The 26,233-nt window shown below is 46.4% G+C and overlaps 1 protein-coding gene across 3 annotated transcripts; it reads left to right on the forward strand.

The window, feature by feature from the left end:
• Nucleotides 1–3,602: 3,602 nt before the first annotated feature.
• LOC101708102 (cell adhesion molecule CEACAM1) lies at nucleotides 3,603–19,550 on the forward strand. 3 transcript variants are annotated; one of them, XR_002391764.2, is made up of 10 exons: nucleotides 3,604–3,805; nucleotides 4,819–5,178; nucleotides 8,838–9,116; nucleotides 9,716–9,970; nucleotides 11,273–11,548; nucleotides 16,491–16,608; nucleotides 16,869–16,935; nucleotides 17,431–17,483; nucleotides 18,142–18,173; nucleotides 19,254–19,550. XR_002391764.2 is itself a non-coding variant. In XM_004873005.3 (9 exons), the coding sequence occupies exons 1-9, from the start codon at nucleotides 3,742–3,744 to the stop codon at nucleotides 19,371–19,373; spliced, it is 1,557 nt and encodes a 518-aa protein (XP_004873062.1). In that variant the 5' UTR covers nucleotides 3,603–3,741; the 3' UTR covers nucleotides 19,374–19,550. The 3 variants fall into 3 exon arrangements, 2 of the variants coding, with proteins under 2 accessions (XP_004873062.1, XP_004873064.1); XM_004873005.3 differs by lacking the exon at nucleotides 16,869–16,935 and having other exon boundaries at nucleotides 3,603–3,805; XM_004873007.4 differs by lacking the exons at nucleotides 16,869–16,935; nucleotides 17,431–17,483.
• Nucleotides 19,551–26,233: the final 6,683 nt, after the last annotated feature.

Below are 26,233 nucleotides of genomic sequence, written 5' to 3' on the forward strand. Positions count from 1 at the left end.
ACCTTTGGTTAAAAGCTTGTATAGCAACCACAGTACTTGCTGACTGGACTGTGGTCACCCCCTCCCTTAGCCCATGGCTGATGCCAGATGGGAGCATGCTGCATAAGACCCTTGCCAGGGCAGGGTCCTCAGAGACCCAGGAAGGAGGAGACAGGGCATGGGAGAGACCTGGCAGGGTTTTCTGGGGCAAGGGATGGAAATCAGGCTGCATCTGCACCTCCTGTGTCAAAGCCAAGTTCATACTCAGGGAATTTGTTCCTGAGTGTTGACTGTGTGTTTCAGTGCTGCCCAGAGGTCATGAGGGGACCAGCCATGGCCACTGCCACCCTGCTCCTCATTCTTCCAGGTGCCTGGAGAACCCGTGCCCGGGAGAACCTGCAGAAGGTCCAGTCTGGCCTATGCTACAGCAGCCCTGCCAAGGCCCACATACACAGGTCCTGGGCGAGGGAGCTTTAGGGACACCGGCTCACAGCCATTCTCCCTAGTGGTCACGCGGGGACTTCTGGGCCCTGTGTGTCCAGCCACTGTGCCAAGAATCTTCCTTCCACAGTGATGTGCACTTGGCATTGGTCATTCATCAACGGTCCATGCCACCACCTCCTCCGTGAGGTTCTTCCCTGAGTCCCTGGTGCCTGACCCGGAGGCTTCACCCTGAAGCCTGAGGACTGGGGCTGGGCAGCTGCCTTGGTCTCCAGAATGGCCAGAGTGGCAGGAGCTCAGGGAAGGGCATGTGCGCCCTCTGGTGGACAGTAGGTGAAGCTGACCTAGCACAAAGGGCAGGTTCAGAGGATGCCAGAGCAGATGCAGGAGGAGGGGGCTGGAGTGCGTTGGTGATGGGAGAGATCTGAAGGAGCAGGGTGAGGGGAGGCTCCAGAGTAGGGTGGAGAGGGGTGCAGAGCAGGGTTATTTTTCCACCAACTTTTGGGACTGGTCATCCTCGTGGGCTTATCTGTGCCTTGTGGGGTGTTTAGCAACATCTGGGGGTTGGGCCCAGTACGTGCCAGGAGCACCCCCTTCCCTCAGGGGTGACAATCAAAAGTATCTCCAGGCCAGGGATTTAGCTCAGTGTTTCTGCCACCTGGCTCGCAAGCGGAAGGACCCAAGTTCGATCCCCGGTACAAAAAAAAAAAAGTATCTCCAGACATTCTCAGATGCTCGCTAGAGGGAAAAACCCACCCTGGCTCAGATGCACTGATCCCCACTAATCTCCTCCAGTAACAACTCAACAGATGAAATCCTGCCCCTCTTGGCAGAAAAATCAAGGCTAAGAGGGGCAGAGATTGACATCTTTAGTATCCGTGACAATGGCTTGTCAACTGTCAGTTATGAGTCTGGCTTGTCACTCAACACTGGAGACGAATCCGTGATAAGAAGCAGCAGTTTCTCCCTTGTGCCCAGTCCAGGCCTCTGTGCAGAATGCTCCATCCTGCAGCAAGAGTATCTGAGTCGATGAGACTGACTCCAGGCCTAACAGGCAGCATCCTTATCTCCCAGGACCTGCTTCGGGGACAGTACAACCCAGGGCCACATCTTCTCCTGCACGTGAAATACCCAGGGCCTCCAGCTCTCCCTGGTCCACTGAGAAGACACCTATGTGGCCATCAGCCAGCCCCTGGGGATGCCCTCCTGCCACCCACAGACTGTGAAGTCAGGCTGTCCGGGCCCCTCTCAGTCCTAGCTGTGTCACCCTGCTAAGTCCTGCTGCTGCCACCCTCGTGGGTACACACCTGCCAGGCCACCTTCTCTAGCTCCAGCTCACAGGTGTGCCATGCTCCCTGACCCCAGACAATAAATGAGAAAATAAACATAGACTGAGGCCAACAGAGATACAGCTGCAAGGAAGAACAAAAGGGTAGGACACCAACAACCTCACCAGTGAGATTGTGGCCCAAAGCATCACTTGCCCATCAGCAGGAAACTCATTGCCCCTTGACCCATGTGTAAATTCTTGAAGAGTCTCGATTCTTTCATGGGAGGCAACTCATATTTTAGCACAACATCCCAGCAAATGCATGCTCCAGATTATAGATGGCAGTGAAGGGACCACCCCTAAGAAAGAACAATTGCAGGGGCTGAGGATGCAGGTCAGCACTAGGTGCTTGCCTAGCACGGCTGGCATTCACACCTCTGCTGATAAAGTACAGTTGCATACAGTTACAGTGTGGTTAGTGAGGCCCAACCAACCCAGCCCTGAGATCACTTAAAAAATAAAAATTGAACCATCAGAGACAGGCCTGGTGCCCTGGGCGGTAGATACAGCTACTCTGCAGCCTGATGGGGAGGGGGTCATCACTTCAAACCAGATGTTCCAGACCAGGCAGCAAAGCGTGGCCTCACTATTTTATAAATGGATCCATCTATCTATAGCTTTGAACAAAATGTGACTCAGGATAGGTTATGAATCTTATATGGATAAACAAAATTAGATATTAACCTTTCCCTATTTGAACACTTACTATAACTATAATATAACAGTGATCTAAAGGACAAGCAACCTGCACAAATAGATCACATATGGATCAAAGCGCTGGAATTGAGCATGTAGAATAAGTCCAGACAATATTGCTCATCTGATCTCTGACAAGTGTGTCAAATACCTTATTAGGGGAAGAAATTATTTTAATAACTAATGAGGGGCAGTTCACACTATTTGGAGCCTGGTCCACATCCCTGCTGCACCCCCTGACCCTGGCCACAAGTCCCCTCCTGACCTCCAGGGGGCGACATCAGGATACACAGCCAACACTCAGAGTTCCTAAAACACGAACTGAGCTTAGGCTTAGGAGCAGAGGCAGCCAGATTTCCATCCCTTGCCCCCACAGACCCTTCTGGGTCCCTCCCACCTGACTGCTTTGTCCCACCCACTCCTACTGGAACTCTGAGGAGCCTGCTGAGCCCCCTCTTTCCTGGCATCAACCATGGGGTAAGGAAAGGGATGAGCACAGGAGAGCCAGCTGGCAGGGGACAGAGGCCAAGCAATACACTCAGGGGGGTTACGGGTCCCAGCGTAGCAAAGACAAGTTGGGGGGCTGTCCCTGAGAACTGCCCCCCAGGACAATGTTGCCCGAAGCCACTTAATCTCCCACCAGCACACTTCCTCCTCCCCAGGACCTGCAGGTCATAACCCCGCCCACCCTGGCCTCAACTCCTTCTGAGACATCTCATCAGAGACCAGGCTGGGGACACCACAGATCCAGGGCCAGGCCCCCTCAGCAGTCACACTCAGCTGAGGCCCTGTCTGTCCCCTAGAGCCATCTCTGTCACCTTCCTCCTGGGAGTCGATTCTACATTCCCAGAGCGCACAAACACACGGGGAAGACTGAGTGCCTCCCTGGGTTTCTGTGTCACAAAGGGAAAGGTGCCCCGGATTTGGGAACCCCAGGTCCTCCCTGTGGTGTGGACAGCCCAAGGCCAGGACAGTGCAGAGGCTGGTGAGGGGGTGAGCCAGTCCTTCCCTTAGGTGACAGAGTCCCCGAAAGCCTTGTCCTCCAAGTGTGGTCTTCGGTGGCGACAAGTAATACAGAGAAGGCAAGAAACCCAGAAGGCAGGACTGAGAGGGTGGGAGACAGGGAGGCTCCCCAGAGACTCCGCCCCCAGGTCACATGACCCTGGGGCGGCTCCTGCACTGGGAGGGCTGAGCTCAGAGGGAGACAGGACAGCAGAGCAGACTGCCTGAGCAGCCCTGCTTGGGAAGCTGAAGGTCTTCTCCACAGAGCGAGGACACGGCAGGCTGCAGAGACCATGGAGCCTGGCTCAGCCACTTCCCACAGAGGATTTGTTTCCTGGCAGGGGCTCCTGCTCACAGGTGAGCGGGGTCAGTGGCTGGGAGGCTATAAGGGAGGATGAACACTTAGAGAGTGACTGGGTGCCCTGAGCAGGACAAGACTCTGTGAGTGGACAGAGATTTCTGTTTGGAGCATGAGGGGAGAGGACACAACAGAGGAACAGAAGGCTGAGTGACTGGAAACTCTCAGTGAATGGGAACTGATAAAGGAGGAAGAAACACTCTATTTTTCTCAGTTATAAATTAATCATCACTGGCCACTGTATGAGTTTTGAGAGGGACAGGGTCTCCCTGTGTGGTTCAGGCTGGCCTTGAACTCACTATGTAGCCCAAGGTGGCCTCAAATTTGTGGCAATCCTCCTGCCTCAGCTCCCAAGTGCTGGGATTACAGAGGTGCACCACCACTCCCCGCAGGCCACTAGATATTGAAAGCTGTTGTTAACAATGTCAGGGTGACTCTCCGAAGAAAACACAACTAGGGTAGTAAGCACTGTGCTTACCCATCACCACCAGAAACTGGCAGATAAAGCCCTGCACAGGCAGGGCCCTGGGAGCCTCTCCTTCATCCACAGGTGTCCCAGCCTGTGCCAGACACTGGGCTCTAACACAGAGCAGGCAGGTCCCTGTGCTCCCGGACCTCCGTCCCAGTGGCAGGAAAGCAGATCAGCGAGGACCTCTAGAAGGGGAAGTCAGGTGCTGGCAAGAGCCACAGAGGGCAGAAAGCAGGAAAAGGTGAGACAGTGAAGACCAGGCTGGCTGTGTGAGGTGGCCAGGGAAGGCACCTCCCCAGGCTGCCCTGATGTGAGCAGGACCTGAGGGCAGCCAGCAGGGAGCCACGAAGACACCCCCGAGCAGTGTTCCTAACAGAGGAGGGGACAAGTGCAGGGGCGCTGAAGGAATTAAGTCTGCTGCTGACCTCACCTAGGAAGAGACACACACACGCACGCAGCAGTAACAGTAAGCGAAGACAACATCTTCCCAGGACTCAGGGCCCCATCTTCCATCCCGTACTGATGAATTTCTCTCTCTTCCAGCTTCACTTTTAACCTTCTGGAACCCACCCACCACTGCCCAACTGACTACTGAATCAGTGCCCTTCAATGCTGCTGAGGGGGAAGATGTTCTTCTACTTGTCCACAATGTGCCAGCGGATAGTAGAGCCTATCTGTGGTTCAAAGGGGAAGGGACTGTTGAGGATAATCGGATTGCAACATATATGACAGATGAAAACACAACCTTAGAGGGCCCTGCATACAGCCATCGAGAGACAATATACCTCAATGGATCCCTGCTGTTCCAGAACATAACCCAAGGGGACACAGGATTCTACACCTTACAAGTTGTAAAGAGAAATTTTCTGAGTGAATTAGCATCTGTACAGTTGCGTGTGTACCGTAAGTTACTCTCAATGACCTCTGGGTGCTGGACGGGGTTAATTCCACTTCATACACAAAACTGTCAGGCCTGGACTGTGCCCCAGCCTGGCACATTATGTCCCCCTGCTGGGCTTTGAGCGTGCAGCGCAGGACATAGACAGTGGAGATCAACTTCAATAGATTGGGGCCCTCTACCTGAACCCGCCCGGCAGAGGGAAGGATAGTTGGAAAGAGTGACTCTACCCAGGGTGTCATCTCCATCCAGGCCCCAAGCCCCTCCTAGTTACATGGCCCTGAGAGCGACCCTGAGGCCCTTGGTCAGGGCCTGAGCTGAGGGAGCCTTGGGATCCCCACACAGAAGCTCGGCCCCAGGAAGCCCCAGCCTTGGTCCAAGCTCCTGACTCCAAGTGATCCTGGGGGCCTTGTTCCTGGCCTTAGAACTGACCACTGTTTAGGGATGAAGGGGAGCAATGAGTGATTGGCTGTGTGCCTCTCATAGTCCCTGGCGCTGCTCACCAGCCAGTGCACGACCCCAAGAGCCACATCTGGGTCAGGGCACTGGGCAGTTCCTACTCCTGAGACTTAGCATAGAGAGCACAGATGGATGGACAGCTGCCTCCGGCCATTAGCCAACTTGACTGACTATGGGACCCCACAGGAAGGCCAGTGTGCCAAGGGGCAGAACCGAGCAGAGTGATACTCCTGGGTGTTCCCGGGCCCCCAGCAACTGGCCAAGGTCATTCTGTCTTGGAGGCAAATAATAGATGCTGTTTACTTAGGAGGCTACTCGATGCCAATGTCAGGTAATTCAGGTTAAATTACCAGCATGGCAAACCAGATACCGATTCCCATGTGTCCTATAACAGGGAGATGAAGGCCCGAAGAAATACCATTGCTGGATCAGGATCTCACAGACCCTGGGTAGCAGCTCAGAGGCATGACCTATGTGTGTATAACACAGCCCAGTCCCCTCCACCCAGGAAGATTTTTTTTTTTGGTACCGGGGATCGAACTCAGGACCTTGCACTTGTGAGGCAGGGGCCAGCACCCCTGAGCCTAATCCCCAGCCCCACCCTGGAAGATTTTTTAGACGTCTGTGAACCAGGGGCCAGTTATTGAGTCATGGTTTTTTTTTGTTCTTCTTGTTTTGTTTGTTTGTTTTTGGTACCGGGGATCGAACTCAGGACCTTGCATTCGCAAGGCAGGCACGACGCCACTGAGCTAAATCCCCGGCCACCTGATTCATGTTTTTTAATCTTCAGCCTCACTAGCTCAGAGAGAGTCTGCTTGGAGCATGGAGATCAAATGTAGATTTAACCAATTTTTACTCTAAAATTAAATCACCTACATCTGCAGAATGTTCAGGCCTCCTTTCTCATGCAGCTGATCCACAGCCTCCCTCGCTAGACTTGAAGTCCTATGTTTCCTGAGGTGTTGAGGATCCCTCTCGGGAGTATAAAAGAGATGGCTTTGCGCTCTCACTCCCTGCTACACCCTGAAACCAGCACACCAAATTACAGCCAATTTGATAGTTTTGTGATGAATGAGGGGAAGCATAAGTAGTGAATGAATAAATGAATGAGTGAATGAGTGACTGGATGACCTAGAACCCCTCCAGAGACTGGGACGTGCATGCAGCATCCTGGAAGGTTCTAGCCACAGTAGCTCCCTGTCCTACTTAGAGGCCGAGACCCTAGTTCTTTCCCTCAGGAGGGCCCTCACATGATGACCCTGGGACTGCTGGGCTATGGGAAGGGATTTCAGGAGTGTTCTGGTTTGTTTCTGAGGCCTCCTTGGGGCACTTGGTCTCTGGTGTCTTGAAGTCACTGAAACCCCACTGCTCCCTGCTGGGGCATTGCTGTCCCTCTCTGCTCCTTTCCTGCCTCTCATCTTCCTCCTGGTCATTTTGGGCAGAATAGCCCTGCCCTGCACGGCTCAAGGCTTCCTTTCTTTCCAGACTGATGACGTATGGTCCTGCTTCCTTTCACTAACACTGGGGCCAGACCCAGCCTCCTGGACAACAGTAAAGGCCACAGAAATCAGTCACAGCTGCCGACCCTTTAAGGCTCTATCATGAGCCAGTGTCCCCCACTGTGAATGAGCCTCCATTGTGTCCTGGTCCGGGGCTGTGTTCTTTCATACTGCCAATGGGTAGAGTACGCCACAGCATAGGGCCCAGCATCTCTATCTACAGTGACTTGGCCAGGGCACCAGAAGCAGAAGGACAGACCTGCAAGGCCCAAAGGCCCTGGCTTGTTCCACCCATTGGACCCCTGACTCCATCCTGCTCCCTACGTGGGGCTCACAGTCCTTCAAAGGTTCCCCACACCTTCCCCGAGAGGAAGCTGGCCTGACAAGCACCGTCTGAGGGGCTCACTGCTCACCCTTGGGTCCTCATGATGACACCATCATCACAAGGTGGGTCCTCTGACATGTGAGATGCATCAGCCATTGGCATTTCAGTTAGACTCTGTCTGATCTGGAAGAATTTAATAAAACCCTGCTTGTGATTCCGGGGTCAAAAGAAAAGACAGGAAGAATTTTACATGCCTAGTTGGGCTCCTCCTCACTTTGCCTCATTTTCAGCAGCCACTGGGAACACAGACTTCTAAATTTACTAATATGATGCATGTCTTGGAATTTGGTATCATCCCTCCTTTTACCGCAGACTTTCCCTCTGCCAAGTTCTGACCTCCCATCTGGGCTCACAGGTCTCCTGCTCAGGGAGTAGCTGATTTCAAACTGACTTCAGGACCTATCTCTGATTCAAATGTGACCCTGAAAGTCTTCAGAGTTTGAGCTGAGACCTTATGGTTCTCTCTAGAGAAATATCCCTGTCAGGAATTGGATTTAGATCCTGGGTATTCATGACAATTTCCCACAGAGAAGAAATTCAACATCTCAAATTGCTATCCTAAACCTGACAAATGGCCCGTGAAGGTCAGATTCTCAAAAGATCCACATGGTCCTCATCTTCCCCCTGCAGTGAGAAGAGGGACATTAAAGACCAAGGACAAGAAAGTGCCTCAGCTCTAGAGTCTGTCTGTCTCCCTCACACTTTCCTAGATCATTCCTTAGACTCATGCTCATGTAAGTCATCATCAAACACCTGAGCAGAGTCACCCCACATTATGGCCTCAGACTGACCACTGAGCTGAAGGTCAGACTTGGCCCTGGTCCCCTTGGGTGTGATTTCTGCACACTCAACCACCCTCAGGCCAGGCTGTGGCATCTTCTCTAGGTTCAGGACAATGGGGGGCGGGTCCCATCATGGTCCATCTCTAGGACAGCCTTGCAGAACAAAGCCTCAGAGGAAACTTGCTAGGCTGAGCAGGGGAGGCCCCTGCAGCCAGAGGGACTCAGCACCCGCATGGCCCAAGGCAAACCAGGTGGCTGGCCAGTGAGGGCCAGGAGAGGCGCTACGGGTCTATACATGACCAAATACCGTAGCTTAGCTCACACATAAAAAAGCCTGTGTTTTTCCCAGACAAATCGCAGGTGGCCTCATGTCCTCTGAGCACTCAGTCCTCATGCAGCTGCCTGGGAGATGCTCTCCTGCCTGATTCTTTAAGGACCCAGGTTGGCTGAGAGGTGAGAGAGGCCAACTCTGGTGGAAAATGTCTTTGCCTAGATCAGAGGCGCCACACAGGGCAATCTTCTCTCTGTTTTCTGCACAGCGGTGTTACCCAAACCCTCCATCACAAGCAACAACTCCGACCCTGTGGAAGGAAAGGACTCTGTAGTATTAACATGCGAACCTGAGACTCAGAACACAACCTACCTGTGGTGGATGAACGGTCAGAGCCTTCAAAATGGTAATAGGCTGAACCTGTCCGATGACGGCAGGATTCTCACTTTATTCAGTGTCACAAGGAATGGCACAGGACCCTATGAATGTGAAACCCGGAATCTAGTGAGTGGCATCCGAAGTGACCCAGTCACCCTGAATATTTCCTGTGAGTAATTTCTATTCTCCCATGGTCCCAGATCACACCCAATAAACAGGGCCAGAGGCAGAGGCCGGGCCACTCAGTCCCTCTCTCAAGTTCGGAAAACAGACCTTCTGTCTTGGACACCCGGGCTGCCATACCATCCTGCCCCTGCCGTCCAGGCTGGCCTGACCTTCAGCCAAGAATGGGGGGAGGGAGGAGGCTTCTCCCACCTGAAGAGATTCAGTTAACCACCTGTGATCGGAAAAACAGGGGGATGGGGCCGGGGATGGAGCTCAGTGGCACAGCACCTGCCTGGCAAGCGCAAAGTCCTCAGTTTGATTCCCGGTTCCAAAAAAAAGAAAAACAGGGATGATTCAGGCTCACTGCACACAGAGAGATCTGACTGGGAGTGTTTTCTGAGTATGTAGTACTGGGGGTGGAACCCAGGGCCTTGTGCATGCTAGGCAGGTGCTCTACAACTGAGCTACACCCTCTAACCTGGTTGGGACTTTTTAAAAAACAAGGCTGTAACATGGTTCAGTGAGATACTCCGCCTTCTACAAGCCAGGACCTTCCCCTTTCCTCTGATGATGTCACATGTGGCTTTATTCTGTTTCCTCCAGATGGCCCGGATGCCCCTGTCATATTGGCCTCAGGCTCATATTTCCTTCCAGGGACAAACCTCAGCCTCTCCTGCCATGCAGCCTCTAACCCTCCTGCACAGTATTTTTGGTTTTTCAATGAGAATTACCTGCAATCCACGCAGGAGCTCTTTCTCCCCAGCATTGCTGTAAATGACAGCGGATCTTATACCTGCAGCGTCTATAACCCCGCCACTGGCCTCAATAGGACCACAACCAAGAATATTACAGTCATTGGTAAGTGGGCGCTGGAGCATCAGCACCAAGCTCTGGGATAGCCTTTTGATTGTCTGGAAATAGTAGGAAAGAAGTAAGTTCCCAGCCTGAGTCTACAGACACAAGCAAGTCTCCATCCTCCCCTGAGCATTCTGCCCCATCCCTGAGAGTCCTCCCCTGCTTTCCTGATTGCTCATGGCAGAGCTGGAGTTCAGCCTGGAATGTGGAGAGGTGGGTCTCACTGCCCCAGAAAGCCCCATGGAGTGCGAGGAGATTCAAAGTGAGGGGAGGAAGGGTTTTTGAGGTCAAGTGGCTTCTTTCTGTCACTAACTCCTCCCTTCTGTCATCTCTGTTTTCTTTTACCTCCTCCATGAGCTACAAGGAACCCACAGGGATTTGAAATACTTTTGCTCTCTTTTTCCCAAAATGAGAGGGGGAAGTCCCTCTTGGACAGGGCACAAGCAGCTCAGAGCTCCACTTCAGTTCTGCTCCATTTCACCCAGAGACTGGCTCTGCTCCTGCCCTATCTGGGGTGGGATAGGACGGGTGGAAAAGGCATCTGGAAGGCCTGTCTTGAATCTGTTAAATCATACCCCCAAAGGCCATCAGAGCCTCCCTGGCATCAGGTGCGTGGAAATGGAAAAAGTGCATCTTGGAGTTGTGTCCTGACTGAAGTCCCAGCTATATGAGGCTGAGGATACAACCACAGGTGATGCGCCATGGAGACCAGTAAGGGTCACACACTTGGAGACACAGGGAGCTTCCCTGTGGAGTCCCTGCATGGAGGGAAGGGCAGGGCCAAAGGTGTAGATTGGTAGAGAGAATTATGTCAGCTTTTTGTTAACACTGACCATTTATCTCTGCTGATTTCTTTCACTGCGTTATTTAATCCACAGGCCAGGAAATAAAAGTCCTTTTCAAACCAACATGTTCTTTTTCCTCTTTCACTTGGGCCAAGCTCACTCTGCAGAGTCAGTTTCAACCTCACTCTTCACTTTTACTTTTTCAAATTAAAAAAAATGTCAATGGGAAAAATATTCGACCTTATGACACATGGGCTGAGAACAGGTTCCCAATGTGGATCCTTCAGAGAGGTCCAGGGAACATTAAGGGCCTCCCTGTGTGAACTGAGTTCAGAGGGAGATACAGGCCTTTCCTTACTGTCGCCTGAACCAAGACGTGCAGCCTCTATTGAGGGGCAGGGCTGTGCTCCAAGCCACCTTACAGAGCTCACTGTGGCCCAGAGAGCTGGCTGAATATCTGGGGGAAGAGCACAGCCAGGGCCCAGGCCCACTCTCAGTCGGTTCCCTCCTCTGTCCACAGAGCCACTGTCACCACCCTCCATCCAAGCCACCAACACCACAGTCGCAGAAGGGGACTCTGTGGTCCTGACCTGCCTCTCAAATGACACTGGAGTCTCCATCCGGTGGATCCACAATGACCAGTCTCTGCGGCTCACAGAGAGGATGACGCTGTCCCAGAACAGCAGTGCCCTCACCATAGCCCCCGTCTGGAGGGAGGATGCCGGGGAGTATCAGTGCGAGGTCTCCAACCCGGTCAGTTCCGGAAGAAGCGCCACTATCAAGCTGAAGGTGGAATGTGAGTGACTTCTCCTCCTCTCCTCCATCCACTGGGGAGGATTTCTCTACCAATAGTATGCAAGATGGATAAAAGTCACAGGGACTATGTCCATGGAGATACCAATCAGTAAACAGACTTGCAAAGTATTAAGAGGTTAGGGTCTGAATCAAATATACAGTCAGCCCTCGGTATCCACAGGGAGATAACTGGTATCTGTGGACACGCTAATGCCTTATATAAAATGGTGTAGCATTCACATACAACTGCAAAGGGCCTTCTTACTGAGCTACATTCCTACCCCTTTTTTATTTACTTATTTTTAAAATTTTGAGACAAAGTCTCATTAGGTTACAAAGTTGCCAATGCTGAGCTCAAACTTGTGATTCTCCTCCCTCAGCCTCCCAGAGTGCTGGGCCTAAAGACCTGAGCAACCATGTTCAGCTCTCCCATATACTTTAAATTATCTCTAAATTACTTTGAAAATACAATATAAATAATTATTGGGCTGGGGATTTAGCTCAGTGGTGGCATGCCTGCCTGGCAAGTGCAAGGTCCTGAGTTCAATTCCTGGTACCATAAAAAAAAAGAATTCTTGTACTGTATTATTTAAGGAATAATGATAAGGCAAATGTCTGTACATTTTCCATGTGGACCCATTTTTTTCTAAATAGTTTTCAAACTTTAGTTGGTTAAATCCATGGATGGCAGAAAGCCAACGGTACTGTTTCTTGTCCTGAATCTGGCATTTACTGTATCACCTTGGATAAGATTCTTTTTTGTCTATTTTTCTGTTGTTTCTTTGCTGTGTTGTAAAATATACATAAGATTTATTATTTTAGCCCATTTTGAAGTCCACAGTGCAGTGACACTAAGTATATTCACATTGCTATGTAATATCACCACTATCCATTTCCAGAACTTTTTCATCTTACTGCACTAAAACTTTATACCCATTAAATAATAACTCCCCGGTAGCCACCATTCTTTCCGTCTGCATGTATTTGTCTTCTAAACTTTTCACATCAGGGGAATTATACAATATTTGTTCTTTTGTATCTGGTTTAATTCACTTAGCATAATGTCTTCAAGGTTCATCCATTTTGTAGTATATACCAGAATTTTGTTCCTTTACTTTTATTTTTTCAAGACAATTTTATTGTATTGTATGGATATACCACTTTATGGGTATACCTCATTTTGCTTATTCACCCATCAGTAGACTTTTGGGTTGTTTCCATGTTTGATCTATTATTTATAATGCTGCTAAGAAGTAAATATGCAAATATCTATTAAAATTCTTGATTTCAGTTCTTTTGGGTATATACTCAGCTGCAGAATTACCAAATAAATTCTTTGTTTAGTTTTTTTTTTTTTTTTTTGGTACCAGGGATTGAACTCGGGTCCTTGCGCTTGAGCAGCAGGCTGCGAAACCACTGAGCTAAATCCCTGGCTCAATTTTTTTTTTTTTTGGTACTGGGAATCGAACTCGGGTCCTTGCGCTTGCGCAGCAGGTGGCAAAACCACTGAGCTAAATCCCCAGCCCCTTTGTTTAGTTTTTTGAGGAACCACTATGCTGTATTTCACAGTGGCTGCCCCATTTTACATTCCCACTTAACCATGCACACAAGTTCCGATTTCTCTACATCCTCAAAAAGACTTGTTTTTTTTATGATAGCTATCCTAATGGGTATGAAGGGACTTTGATTTGCATTTCCCTAATGACTAGTGCTGTTGCACATCTTTTCATATGCTTACTGGCCATTTTTATGTCTTCTTTGGAGAAATGGCTATTCAAGTCCTTTGCTTATTTTTTAATTGGATTGTTTGGGGTGCTTTGTTGTTGTTGAATTGTAGTAGTTTTGTTTTGTTATTTTGTTTTTGGAGACAGGGTCTCACTACATAGTCCAGGATGGCCTTGAACTCACAGTGATCCTCTGCCTCAGCCTCCCAAGTGCTAGGATTGTAGGCATGTGCTACCAAGCTCAACTGTAGTAGTTTTCATATGTTCTGGACATTAATGCCTTGTCAGATACATTGCTTGCAAATATTTTCTCCCATTCTGAAAGTGGCAATTTTACTTTCTTGATAATGTCCATTATTATTATTAATTTTTTAACTGACGTAACTGTACATTTATGTGATGTTGTTTACAATGTGATTTTTGATATTTGTATATGATGTAAAATTATTGAATCAAGATAGTTAATTTATCCATCATCTCTCTTACCTATCATTTCTATGGTAAGATATTTGAAATATGCTGTCTTAGTGCTTTGAAATATACATTGTCATTGACTGTAGTCATCCTGCTGTGCAATAGATCTCAAAACATATTCCTCTTGTCCATCTGAAACTTTGAACCCTTTGACCAACTTCCCATTCCCTTCTTCCCCTACTGCCCAGTCTCTAGCAACCCTCATTCTGCTCTTTATTTCTATGAGTTCAATTTTTTTAGATTCCACAAGTGGGTGAGATCATGCAGTATTTCTCTTCCTGTGCCTTCCTTATTTCACTTAACGTAATAGTCTTCAGGTTTATCCATGCTGGCAGAATCACAGAATATCCTTTTTTAAGGGTGAACAGCATTCCACTGTTTACATATACCACGTTTTCTTCATCCATTCACCCATTGATGGACACTTAGTTTCCGTATCTTGGCCATTATGAATAATCCTTCATTTAACGTAAGAGTTTGGTTATCTCTCCAAAAAATTATTTCAAATCCTTTATACATATATCTAGAAGAGGAATTTCTGGAAAACAGGTTGATAATGTCTTCTAATGCACAGAAGCTTTTAATTTTCATGAGGTCCAACTTATCTATTTTTGCTTAGTGTTGTTGCGTATGGTTTTGGTATCAAAGGCAAGAAAGCACTGCCAAATCCAACATCGTGAAGGTTTCCCCTATGTTTCCTTCTAAGAATTTCATAGGTTTAGCTGTTACATTGAGTTATTTGATCCATTTGGAATTAATTTTTGTATGTAATGTTAGGTAAAGGTTCAGCTTCTTTCTTTTGCATGGATATCCAGTTTTCTCAACACCTTTGTTGAAAAGACTATCTTTTCTTTTCTTTTTTTTTTTTGGTACTGGGGATCGAACTCAGGACCTTGCACTTGTGAGGCAGGCGGCGGAACCACTGAGCTAAATCCCCAGCCCGAAAAGACTTTTCTTCATTGAACAGTATTAGCACCCTCATCAAAAATCATCTGGCCACAGCAGTGCAACTGGATAGAAAGAATAACTTCTAATATTCTATAGCACAGCAGGATAACTATGTTTGACTGTGCTTGATTCTGTATTTCAAAATTGATAGCAAAGACAATTTTGAATGTTCCCAACACAAAGAATGTCTGAGGTGATGGATATGCCATTCACCGTTTGCCCTGATCTGATTGTCACATATTAAATACATATATTAAAATGCCACTTTGTACCCCATGCATATATGTTCTTATCATATGGCAATGAAATTTTTTAAATATTTAAAAATCATTTGGCCATATATGTGAGCATTCATGTATGAGCTTTTTATTCTGTTTTATTGATTATATACCTTTTTTATGCCAGTAGCACACTGTTTTGATTACTGTAGCTTTATACTAAATTTTGAAATCAGGAAGTGAATCATCCAATTTTATTCTTCATTTTCAAAGTTGTTTTGAGTATTTGGGGTCTCTTGAGATTATATATGAATTTTAGGGTGGATTTTTCTATTTCTGCAAAAAGTGTCCTGGATCTTGTTGGTTTTATTACTGGGAGTTGAAACCAGGGCCTCCACACTGAGCTACATCTCCAGCCATCACCACCACCCCCTTTCTTTGGTCAGGGTCTCACTAAATTGCTAAGTTGCCTGAGCTGGGCTTGAACCTGTGATCATCCTGCCTCAGCCTCCCACAGCGCTGGTTTATAGGGATGCACCATCACAACCAGTTAAAAAATGTCACTGGGGTTTTGATAGGACTTGCGTTGAACGTATAGATCATTCTGGGTAGTACTGTCATCTCAACAACATTAGGTCTTCCAATACATAAACATGGGCCAGGTATGGTGGCACACACCTGTAATCCCACCACTTCCGAGGCTGAGGCAGGAGAAGGACAACCTGAACTATATATATAGGAGGACCCTATCTCAAACAAAAAAAATAGAATAACTTTCCATTTGTGTCTTTTTTAATAATTTCTTTCAGCAATGTTTTGTTGTTTTGTTGGGTACAAATCTTTCTTCTTATTGGTGAAACTGACTAGTTGTAGTACTGAGGATTGAACCACCTCTAGACTAAGCTAGATCTCCAGCATTTTTGTTGTTGTTGGAGTTTTTTTGACATAAAGTATTACTGAGTTGCTAAGTCGTCCAGGCTAGACTTGAATTTGTTATCCTCCTGCCTCAGCCTTCCAGAGGTCATGGCCACCACAACTGGGATCCTGTGAGAAAAGATGCAACAACAAAAATAGGAAGTTGCAATGTACAAAAATAACAATCAGCCTTTCTCACATTTCCCAAGCCTTCAGACTGCAGAAAGGCCAGGATGGAATTGAAGGAAGATAGATCAGCAGTGAGTGGGGAAAAATTACAAGACCTGCCAACCACCTCACAGCAACCTTTCCATGGAAAATATATTTGTTGAAGGAATGAAGAGAGATTACTTCATGTTAAGAATTGTGTCTTGGGGACCAGGGATTTAGCTCAGTGGTGTCGCCGCCTGCCTCTCAAGTGGAAGGACCTGAGTTTGATCCCTGGTACCAAAAAAAATTAGAAAAGAAAAAAAAAAGTATTGTGTCTCGGGGGCCAGGGATTTAGCTCAGTAGTTTCGCCGCCTGCTGCCCAAGCACAAGGGCCGGAGTTCAGTTCCCCAGTACCAAAATAAATAAATAAATAGACAAATAAAAATTGTGTCTCAAGGCACCCCACTGTAAAAGTTTCACCTTCATTTCTTTTTCTCTTTCCTTTCCATGCCAGATGCACCCAGTCCTGGCCTCCCAGGTGGGACCATTGCTGGCATTATGGTTGCAGTTGTGGCCGGGGTGGCTCTGATAGGTGCCCTGGCGTATTTCCTGTTTTTCAGGAAGATGGGCAGGTATGATGGCCTTTCCACTTCTGTCATTTCCTCCAAGGCTATCTGCCATGCTTGGGAGAGGGAGAGGACCTTTATAGCTGTGTGTCTGGGCTGGATATCCTCTTTCCTTTCCTAAACTCCTGCTTCTCAGCACTAATTCCAATGGGTCTTCATGCTCCTGTCTTCATGCTCCCTGTATCCCACTGTCTCTTGGGCGTGGTTATTCCCCTCCCTGTAAAGCTTAAGGGAACAGATCCAGTTATGTTCCTCTATCCCCCCAGTCAGGAAGTCAAGGTACAAGAAGGAAAATGAGGTCCAATGAGGAAATGAAAGGAGAAGCAGAGGAAAGTAAGTCATCTGCTCTGTTGGCCACAGTGGCAGGAGGAGGGAGGGAGAAGACAGGAAGTAATGTAAGAGAAAGCAGAAACAACCAAAGCCCCCTTGGACAATAAATAAAATAAGGGGGAAAAAAACAAAGTCTACTTATGGAAAACAAAATAGGAGAGGCACTAAGGTAAAGTAGGCACAGAAGAGTCAATAAAGACTAAATCTAGACAGCTGGGGCTGTAGCTTAGCAGTGGAGTGTTTGCCCTGGGTTGGATCCCAGCACCAGGGAAAAAAGAGATGTTAACGTGGACATCTACCGAACAGGAAAGGAGTAAACAGTAACAGTATTATGACAGCTTGAAGAATGAGGGCCTAAGAAAAAAGACAATGCCAACCATAAAATGAATGGACATCCAGGAATGCCAAGGAATTATCTGCTGACAGTGTCCTTCCTAACTCAGGGATCAAAGGTCCTGTGCTTGGGAATAGCAGTCACAGTGTCTGATATTTATTTAGGGCAAGCGACCAGCACGATCTCTCAGAGCACAAACCCTCAGTCTCCAACCACAGTAAGTAAAGCCACTCGTCCAGTCAGAACGGATATGTCCCACCATGTGCCCTACTCCGACAGAGAACCCTAGATTCTCCAACTACTCCCTCCCCCCTGAATTTTTACGGGGGGATCCACTTCCCAGCCCTAAGTCAACACAGATCCTCAAATCCTTCCTAACCACAAGAGTCCCCTGAGACACAGCCTGGAAAGAGGCTCACTCCACCTAAGCTAGGCAGGCGCCAGGAGTCATTTCTTCATCCTTACTCCTTCCCCTCCTGCCTCTATTACGGATGTGGGCATTCTCCCTCGGTGAGACTTTCCTTGCCTCATGGGTGCGCTGGGTGCTATGGGCCCTCATTGCCCCTCCTTGCCATTGGAGCATGTTGCTAAGAAACACATCTGGGCGGGACAAAAAAGACCAAGGCCTTGTGAACTGGTGGAAATCTTCAGAGGTGGATTGAGGCCTCTCGTGGCTCTACCCCCACCCATCCTCTGGTTCTAGTGCACTGGGTCTGGACCACGGACTCTGGGGGAAGCAAATTCCTTAAGCGATCATGGGCTTGCTCTCCCAGACTCCCAGCAACCACCCCCTGCTACCTCCTTCAGCTAAATCATCAGGCCTTAAGTCAGCTTTGCATTTCCTTGGAGTGGTAACTCTTCTTTTGCTTCCCCAGGTCCGGGCCCCTCTGATAACTCTCCTAACAAGGTAAGCACAACCAGTTTTATGGGCTCATTTTCCCATGAAAATGTTCCTGGAGAGAATGGATTGTTCTTTTGTTCCTTTTTTTGGCGGGGAGGGGATACTGGGGATCGAACTTGGGTCCTTGCACTTGCAAGGCAGGCGGTGGAACCACTGAGCTAAATCCCTGGCCCCAAGAATGGATTGTTCTTGAAGACACAAAAGTGAGATCAAGTTTGGGCCTAAGTTCTTCAATGCAGCAACAAAAAAGTATTGGTTAATCACTTCCATGAGTCTACCTCATAGCAAGAATGTGTACTTTGGAATTATCTGCAACCTCTGTGTAAATCCAACCTGTGACTACTAGTAGCTCTATGACCCTTAACACATAACATAAGCTCTTTAATCCTCAGTTTGGTTCAAAAGGAAGTGCAGGTGATCACATGAGTTAAAATGTAAAGCACCCAGTACAATACCCAAAACAAGGAAGTCACTGCATCCTCCTCCTTTATCTACCTTCAATATGACCCTGGTCCTACTGTCAAAGGATAATTTCCCCTCTAATAGATCTGGGGTTCTGGTTCCTTTATTTTATAGAATTTTTTTTTCATCTTAACCTTTCAATAGAGCATGCACATATACTAAAAATTGGCTACATCATAAGTATACTTTTATAGTGTGTGAACTTTCACAAGCTGAACACACCCATGAAAACAGCACCTTAGTCAAGACACTATATGTCTATCCCCTGCAAAAAAACCTTTCCAGTCACTTCCTTACAAGTCATAGTCACTATCCTGACAGCACATCCTTATATGCACCTGTCTTCTTTGATTCAACATTGTTTTGTGAGATTCACCCATGTTGTATATGTTTGTGACTGGTTCATTCTCATTGCTGTATTATTATATTCCATTGTATCATACCATCACCATAATCTATCTCTTATAAGGATCGTTCATCAACATGTTAGCAACCAGAGAATAAGCCCTTTCCAAAGCTAAATGTTTCAAAGAGGTAACAGCACAGTGGTGTTGAATCATACCAGCCAAGGTGAAGTGCTGGCATGTGACAGTAATTTAATTGATGGATGCTTGTACTTCACAGGTGGATGAAATTGCATATTCTTCCCTGAACTTCAATGTCCTGCAAACAAAGCAATCAACTTCAGACTCCCCATCCTCTACAATCACAGAAACAGTTTATTCAGAAGTGAAAAAGAAGTAATGCGACCTGTCCTGCCACAGCACTGCTGATGTACTCCACATCTCTCACTGGCTTCCTGGGGGATTTCTTTACACTCAGAAGAAAAGGAAAAAAGTCCCTCCACACTCTGTCCTCCCTAATACAGCACCTTGAGGCTGCAGTGCCTCCGTCCAATGTCAATAAATGAAAAGGTACATCTGGGAGTCTGTAGGAAACTCAACCTTCCTTGTCTGAAAGTTGGCAAAGCCAGTTTTGGGAGAGAGTTGCCAGAACCTCCCTGCCCCTCCCTTTTTCCCAGCCTAGATTTGTTTTAAAGTTATTTATTCAGAGCATACTCATTTCTTCCCATCCCAGTGCTATCCTATCAGAGTGTAACTCAAATTTGCCATAATCTTGAGGGTTATTTCCTTTTCCACTTAAGTGTATGTGCCAGGAAAATAAAAGAGAGAGAGAAAGAAAAGAGAGAAAGTAAAATCAATAATGGCTTTTACTTTGTCTCCAAATCCTGATGTGAAACCCACCATACCCAGGAAAATCAAATATGTAACCAATAGTGCACTGGGAAATTGTGTACTTTTGTCTACTGTTGGATCAGGGTCTAAACATCTTGCTGCTTAGCTGGAGTGCCACCTAAGCCCTCTGGCAAGCCCGTCTCCAGAGACTCCACCAGAAACAACTAGGGAAATGATTTGCCAAGGTCCACAGGCGATTCCCAATGGAAAATGCAAAAGTACACATACACTTTTAATGCCTGTGTAGGCTTTATTCAAGGAAGTGCCTGGAAAAAAAGACTAGTTTCATGACAGAACTCAACTTTGAATAGATGCAATCTGCTGGGAAGTTGGGAAAAGAACAGAGTTATTCTTCATCAGTTATTTAAAATTATTGTTGAAGTGGGCTGGGGATTTAGCTCAGTGATTTTGCCGCCTGCTGCGCAAATGTAAAGACCCGAGTTTGATCCCCGGTACAAAAAAAAAAAAAAAATTATTGTTAAAGAATGCACAACTGGAGGCACATGGTTTTTTCCCTTTTCTGAGCCATTCCGCCATTTTAATTTTTGTAACTGCTCACTTCTGTGAAAAGAGTTATTTTTACTTAGCTGTGTAAGTTGGCCTGACTGCTTTGGTATAGGAAGCTGCCCAAATCGCTCAGGCCCCCTTGGCCAGGAGCCTCTCAAGGCTTTTTTGTCAAAGGCTTCAAATTAAAAAAATAAGAATCGATCCCCGGTACAAAAAAAAAAAATAATAATAATAATAAAAGAAGAGTCTTTCCTCATTCATGCAAGAAACTGCCAGGCTGTTTCTAGCCATGTCAGACCAGTCACCAGCTGCCTTTCGTTCCATGTTTCCACCTGTGCATTTTTTTTTTCCAGTACCAGGGATGGAATTCAGGACTTTGCACTCGGGAGGCAGGTGCAGCACCACTGTGCTGCATCCCAGCCCTGCCTGTGCATTTTTTTTTTTTTTTTTTTTTTTGGTACCAGGGATCGAACTTGGGACCTTGGGCTTGCCAGGCAGGCAATGGCAACACTGAGCTAAATCCCCAGCATGCCTCTGCATTTTCTTGTTTTTTGTTTTTTTTGTTTGGTACCGGGAGTCGAACTCAGGACCTTGCGCTTGTGAGGCAGGCGGCAGAACCACTGAGCTAAATCCCCGGCCCCATGCCTGTGCATTTTTTACCTGTCTGCCCCAGTGTCTCAGGAAACCCTGGCCTCTGTGAGGGTGTGCTTGATCCTTGCAAAGTGGGAGCGCCCTAAAGGGAACAATAGGCTCCTGCTGTTGTCTCTGTTTACAACCTTGGAAGCTGCTCTGGTGCCAGTGACCCTTGGGAATGAGGGCAGCAAAAGGGGGTGAGGATATGAGGTTTACCCCACCCCAGGTTTCTGGGTCAGCTTCTGAAACTTACCTTTCCTCCCATGGGGTCTATGAGTCCCAATGTGACTTAGAATAAAAAGGACTAGAGAAGGAAAGGCAAAGGTACTTCTCATGCAGCCTTCTGCTACACAGCTTAAATGTCTTTGGGGGTGTAAAGAGAAAGATTTTATTTGATATTCACTGATTGATCACATGGTATGCCTAACAGGGCTCCTCTAAGAGAATTCGTTGGGAGTTCTCCTACTCAGGTACCTCTTCCAGGGATCTCCAGCCCTGACACAGACTGTATGTACTTTCCCTCATCCATGCTATGCTGAGTTATTTAATTTTTCCTGGCTAAAGCCACTTCTGATTATTTGTAAAATTTCTTCTATATTTATAATAAAAATTGTGTCTCAGACATCAATTTGCTGATTCACGTTATTACTGCTTTAGACAGTGTCTTCTTTACAGGTAAAAGAATAAGAATTGCTCAATGGGGAGTCAAAGTAAGCCTGTTTTGAAATCTACAGGTGTTGATCTAGAGATCAGAGCATTAGCTAAATTCATTCGCACATCTGGGAGCAATAGGCTGGAGCTCCAGCCTACTGGAAGATACTGCTTATCTTCCTGTGGGAGAGAAGGTGATTTCAAATGTAAAAGACTTCCTGGGCCAGGGCTTTAGCTCAGTGGCGCCATGTCTGCCTTGCAAGCACAAGGTCCTGAGTTTGATCCCCAGTACTGAAAAAACTAAAAAAAAAGTAAAAGACTTCCTTGCCTCTTCATTAGGGACAAAAACACTTCCCTCATAGGTGATTCTAGTGAAGCAGCGGAAGCGACACAGCTCCCCCTCACAAGCATCTCCACAGATTGTCATAGAATCTCTAGCACCTTCCACATCTTCCTTGTTACCAGTTTTTTCTGCCCTCTTAATTAACCTGGATAAGTTTCATTTATTAATTCCACTAATTATTAACCTATTACCTCATTTTCTTCTCTTGCAAGCAACTGAAATGTATGTTCTGTCTCTTCCTTCCTCATCCCCTATTTCTCCACTGAAAGCAGCAAAAAATAGGTCTCCTTCTCTTGACCAAATTCAGAGGTATTTTCATGCTTTTCCATCATCTAAGTCCTCAGGTAAATTCTTTCTGGGGCGTTCTCCCTACATGCTCAGTATTCCTCCCTTACACCAGAGCTAGACCCCAGACCCTCCCAGTCTCCTTCCACCCTACCCTCTCCTCAGCTTCAAAGACCTCTGCAGTTGGCTCCTTCATCTGCATTTTTAACTCCTATTACTTCCCAGAACCCTTGGTCCCACATCCAAATATAGTCTGAACTACTCCGTATTTAAACCAGCTCTCTCCCTCAGTCACTCTTCTCTGAGTGACTGCCCCAAAGTTTCCCAGCCCCTGCTCTGTTGTTCCCAGATTCAATACAGTCTATCGTCAAACCATGCTGATTCTAACATCGCTCAGTTACGCTGTTCTCTCCACTCCCACAAACCTAACTACACCAGGCCTTCAACAACTGTGCGAAACACTTGGCTTCTTTCTCCAGCGTTTCTACAGAAATCTTCCTTGCATACTGCTGCCTCATTACCTTCCTAAAAACTAGTTCACTCTCCTAAAAAGGAATCGACTGGGGTTTCTAAGTTCAAATTTTTTCTTTCCTCTTCTTTCCTACTTCCTTCACTACCACTCTCTAACTAAAACCTCAGCATTCAGGTTTAATTGCAGTGTTGGCACTTTGCGATAAATAAGTGGGTTTGGGGTTGCAGTTTGGGCACTCCTCTCTGAGAGGTTCACCATCACTGATCTAAAATGTCCCCAAAAGGCTCATGGGTGGGACTTTTGGAAAAGTGATTGGGTCATGAAGGCTCTAACTTCAATGAACATATAAATATTAATGTATAAATGTGTATATACATTAATAAGTATTAATTATGCATTAATAAGTATTAATGTATAAATGGCTAATGTGTAAATAAGTTCAGTAGTTGAATGGGTGTATGGGGGGACATATAATTGGATAAAGCAGGTCATTAGGAGCATGGCTTTGAAGATTATGTGTTGTCTTGACCCCTTCCTTTCTGGCTCTTTCTTTCCCTCTCTGCTTCCTGGCTGCCCTGAGGTCAACAGCTCTTCTCTGCCACACCCCTTCCATTTCTGCTTTTCTTCTTGGGAGCCAGCGGTTGGGAAATACTTGGGAAACTGTGACCTGAAGCATAGGTAGTGTTGAAAAGAAGAAATGCAGTTGGAAGAACATTCAATGTGATGTAAGGGGCATGAGATAAATAATCTATTCTGCAAGTCACGGAGAAGTAAGTACTCAAGAAATTGTTGACAAATGGCTAAACTTTAAAAGACTGACAGTAGCAAGTACTGTGAGATGGGGAATAATTAGTATTCTCATATATTGCTAATGGAACTGTAAAATGGGACAGCCACTCTATAAAACAGTTTGATAGGCCCTGGGGGCTGCTCTCAGCCTGCAGAGTGTACTTCTTTTCCTACCTTTAATAAATGTAAAACCTCACTAAAATTTGACAATTTTCCTATAAAGTTAAAGATACACTTCTGTAACCTAGCAATCCCACTGCTAGATACTTACCCAAGAGAAATTAAAACATGTATCTACATGAAGAGTCATATATGAATGTTTATAGCAGCATTATTCAAACCAAAAAGTAGAAATAATCCAAATGTCCGTCAACAGAATGAACAGATAAACAAGTTGTGGTGTATGCACAGGTTACAAAACGAACCTGCAATTAAAAAGCTCAACTCGTTAAACAAAACGGATGAATCTTGCTGTGCGCAGGAGTTTAAGGCCATCCTAGGCAACATAGCACGACCCAGTCCCCCCTCCCCCAAAAGGATGAACTTAAGGGGCTTGGGATTTAGCTCAGTGGTTCTGCTGCCTGCCTTGCAAGCACAAGATCAGAGTTCAATCCCGGGTAACAAAAAAAAAAAAAAAAAAGATGAACTTAAAAAAAACATGCGCAAAGCAAGCCAGACACAAGGGAGTATGTACCATATGTTATCATTTAAATGAAGACCAAGAATAAGCAATTCTAATTAGTTGTTCTAAGAATTCCCCCCAGGGTGGGGATGGGGGTTGACTCTATAGGTGCTCAAAGGAATTTGGGGCCATGGAAACATTCTACAGCATAATTCATGTGGTGATTACATGGATGTACACATTTACCAATAATCAAATTGTAAGAGCTGAGATTATGGCTCAGTGGTAGAGTACTTGCTAGCAGGTGTGAGGTGCTGGATTCAATCCACAGTACAAGAGAAAGAGAAAGAGAAAGAGAAAGGACTCAAAGTGTCCACTTAAGATCGGTATGCTAGGGCTGGGTGCCATGCCTGCCTTGCAAGCTCAAGGTCCTGAGTTCTATCCTGGAACAACAACAAAAAAAATTGGTATGCTTTTCAGTAAACTTTAATTTTATCTTAATTTTTTTTTTTTGGTACCTGGGATCAAACTTGGGACCTAGTGCTTCTGAGGCAGGCTTCAGAACCACTGAGCTAAATCCCCAGCCCTTATCTTAATTTTTAAAATTGAAAGAAGGTGTGACTAATCCAATCTACCAGGTACAAAACACCAGTATTGATATTCTATAGCTGCAGAATAAATTACCACACACTTAGTACCTTAAGATAACAGTCATTTATTAGTTCAAAGAGTTCAGTCCCTTGTAGTCATGGATTGAGACCCATTGCCCTCCTCATGGCTGGGGACCACTTTCAGCAACTAGAGAACACTGCAAGGTCCTGGTCCTGTGCCCTCCCACCTTCCATTTCAGGACTGGAGAGCCTCTTTCATACTTCTAATGTCTCCGATTTCCTCTTCTGAGACCAGTCAGAGAAAACAGTGATTTTAAAAGGGTTATGTGATATTAGATGTGGTAGACCAGATGTATAGATTGGTGGGGGCCGAAGTACAGGTCTCACAGCCACAAAGCAGACAGTGACTCACTTCAAGAATAGGGAAATTTTTTCAGAAGGCTCCAGGCTTCCTGGCTGGGTAGGACGCAATTCCAGAACCCCAGCTCTGCTGAGGTAAGATAACATCTGCTGAGAACTGCACCAAGAAAGCAAGTACCCAGACAGGGGAAGGGATCTTAACTTGTTTCTTTTGTGATATTAAATTTGTTCCTCCTGCTACTACCTCCATTCTTACTGCAGTTCCTACTACAAGTCACGCCCCCTCCCCCTGCACTTCTTGCTGGCTAATAAAAGTGGGTCAAACCTCAGAGATCTTCTGTTTTTTGCCCAATCTGAAGTATTGACTTCTCAGTCTCCCTACACTCACAAATTTGTGTTTTTTTAAATCCCTCGCTGTACCTCCCTGAACAGGCAACTGAGGGTCTGATCTGCCCTCGATAATTAGATAATCTCCATCTTGATTAATTCAAATCAACTAATTCATAGCCTTAATTATATGTTCAAAAATCCTGATTGCTACATAAGGTAACATAATGATGGACATGGGGTGATGTCATTGTCTCAGTTCAGGGGTTAGAGGCCCTCCTAGAATTCCAGGTGCCACAGCACCACATGAAGCTGTTCCTGCTCTCAAAGAAGCTAAGAAGGGCCTCCGGGGATTTAGCTCAGTGGCACCATGCCTGCCTTGCAAGTGCAAGGTCCTGGGTTCCATCCCCAGTACCAAAAAAAAAAAAAGAAACATTGTCAACCCAATGTAATATGGCAGAAGAGACTATTATCACTCTCTTCTAGCTGATGTAACAAAGTACAGCACACTGCATGACTTAAACGAGTTTGCAGGGCTGAGGATCAAACCCAGGGTCTTGCACTTGCTAGACAAGGACTTGACCACTGAGCTACACCCTCAGCCCCGACCATGGAAATGTATTTCCTAGAGTTCTGCAAGTCCAAGATCAAGGTATCAGTAGATTTGTTTTGTCTTTCTTTCTCTTTAAAATTTAAATTAGATTTATTTTACCTGATACATAAAAGTTATATACATTAATACGGTACCATGTGATGCTTTAATACATAC

The sequence above is a fragment of the Heterocephalus glaber genome, unplaced genomic scaffold (genome assembly GCF_053883595.1).
Source record: "Heterocephalus glaber isolate CG9 unplaced genomic scaffold, H.glaber_assembly_v1.0 deba00001744, whole genome shotgun sequence".
NCBI classification, from domain to species: Eukaryota; Metazoa; Chordata; class Mammalia; order Rodentia; family Bathyergidae; genus Heterocephalus; species Heterocephalus glaber.

Excerpts from the sequence above, each read along its gene's own strand:
- LOC101708102 (XM_004873005.3), top strand. The coding sequence starts at position 3,742 with ATGGAGCCTGGCTCAGCCACTTCCCACAGAGGATTTGTTTCCTGGCAG. Across the intron at positions 9,117-9,715 it reads AGTCACCCTGAATATTTCCT|ATGGCCCGGATGCCCCTGTC; the intron begins GTGAGTAATTTC and ends TGTTTCCTCCAG. Across the intron at positions 16,609-17,430 it reads TTTTTCAGGAAGATGGGCAG|GGCAAGCGACCAGCACGATC; the intron begins GTATGATGGCCT and ends ATATTTATTTAG.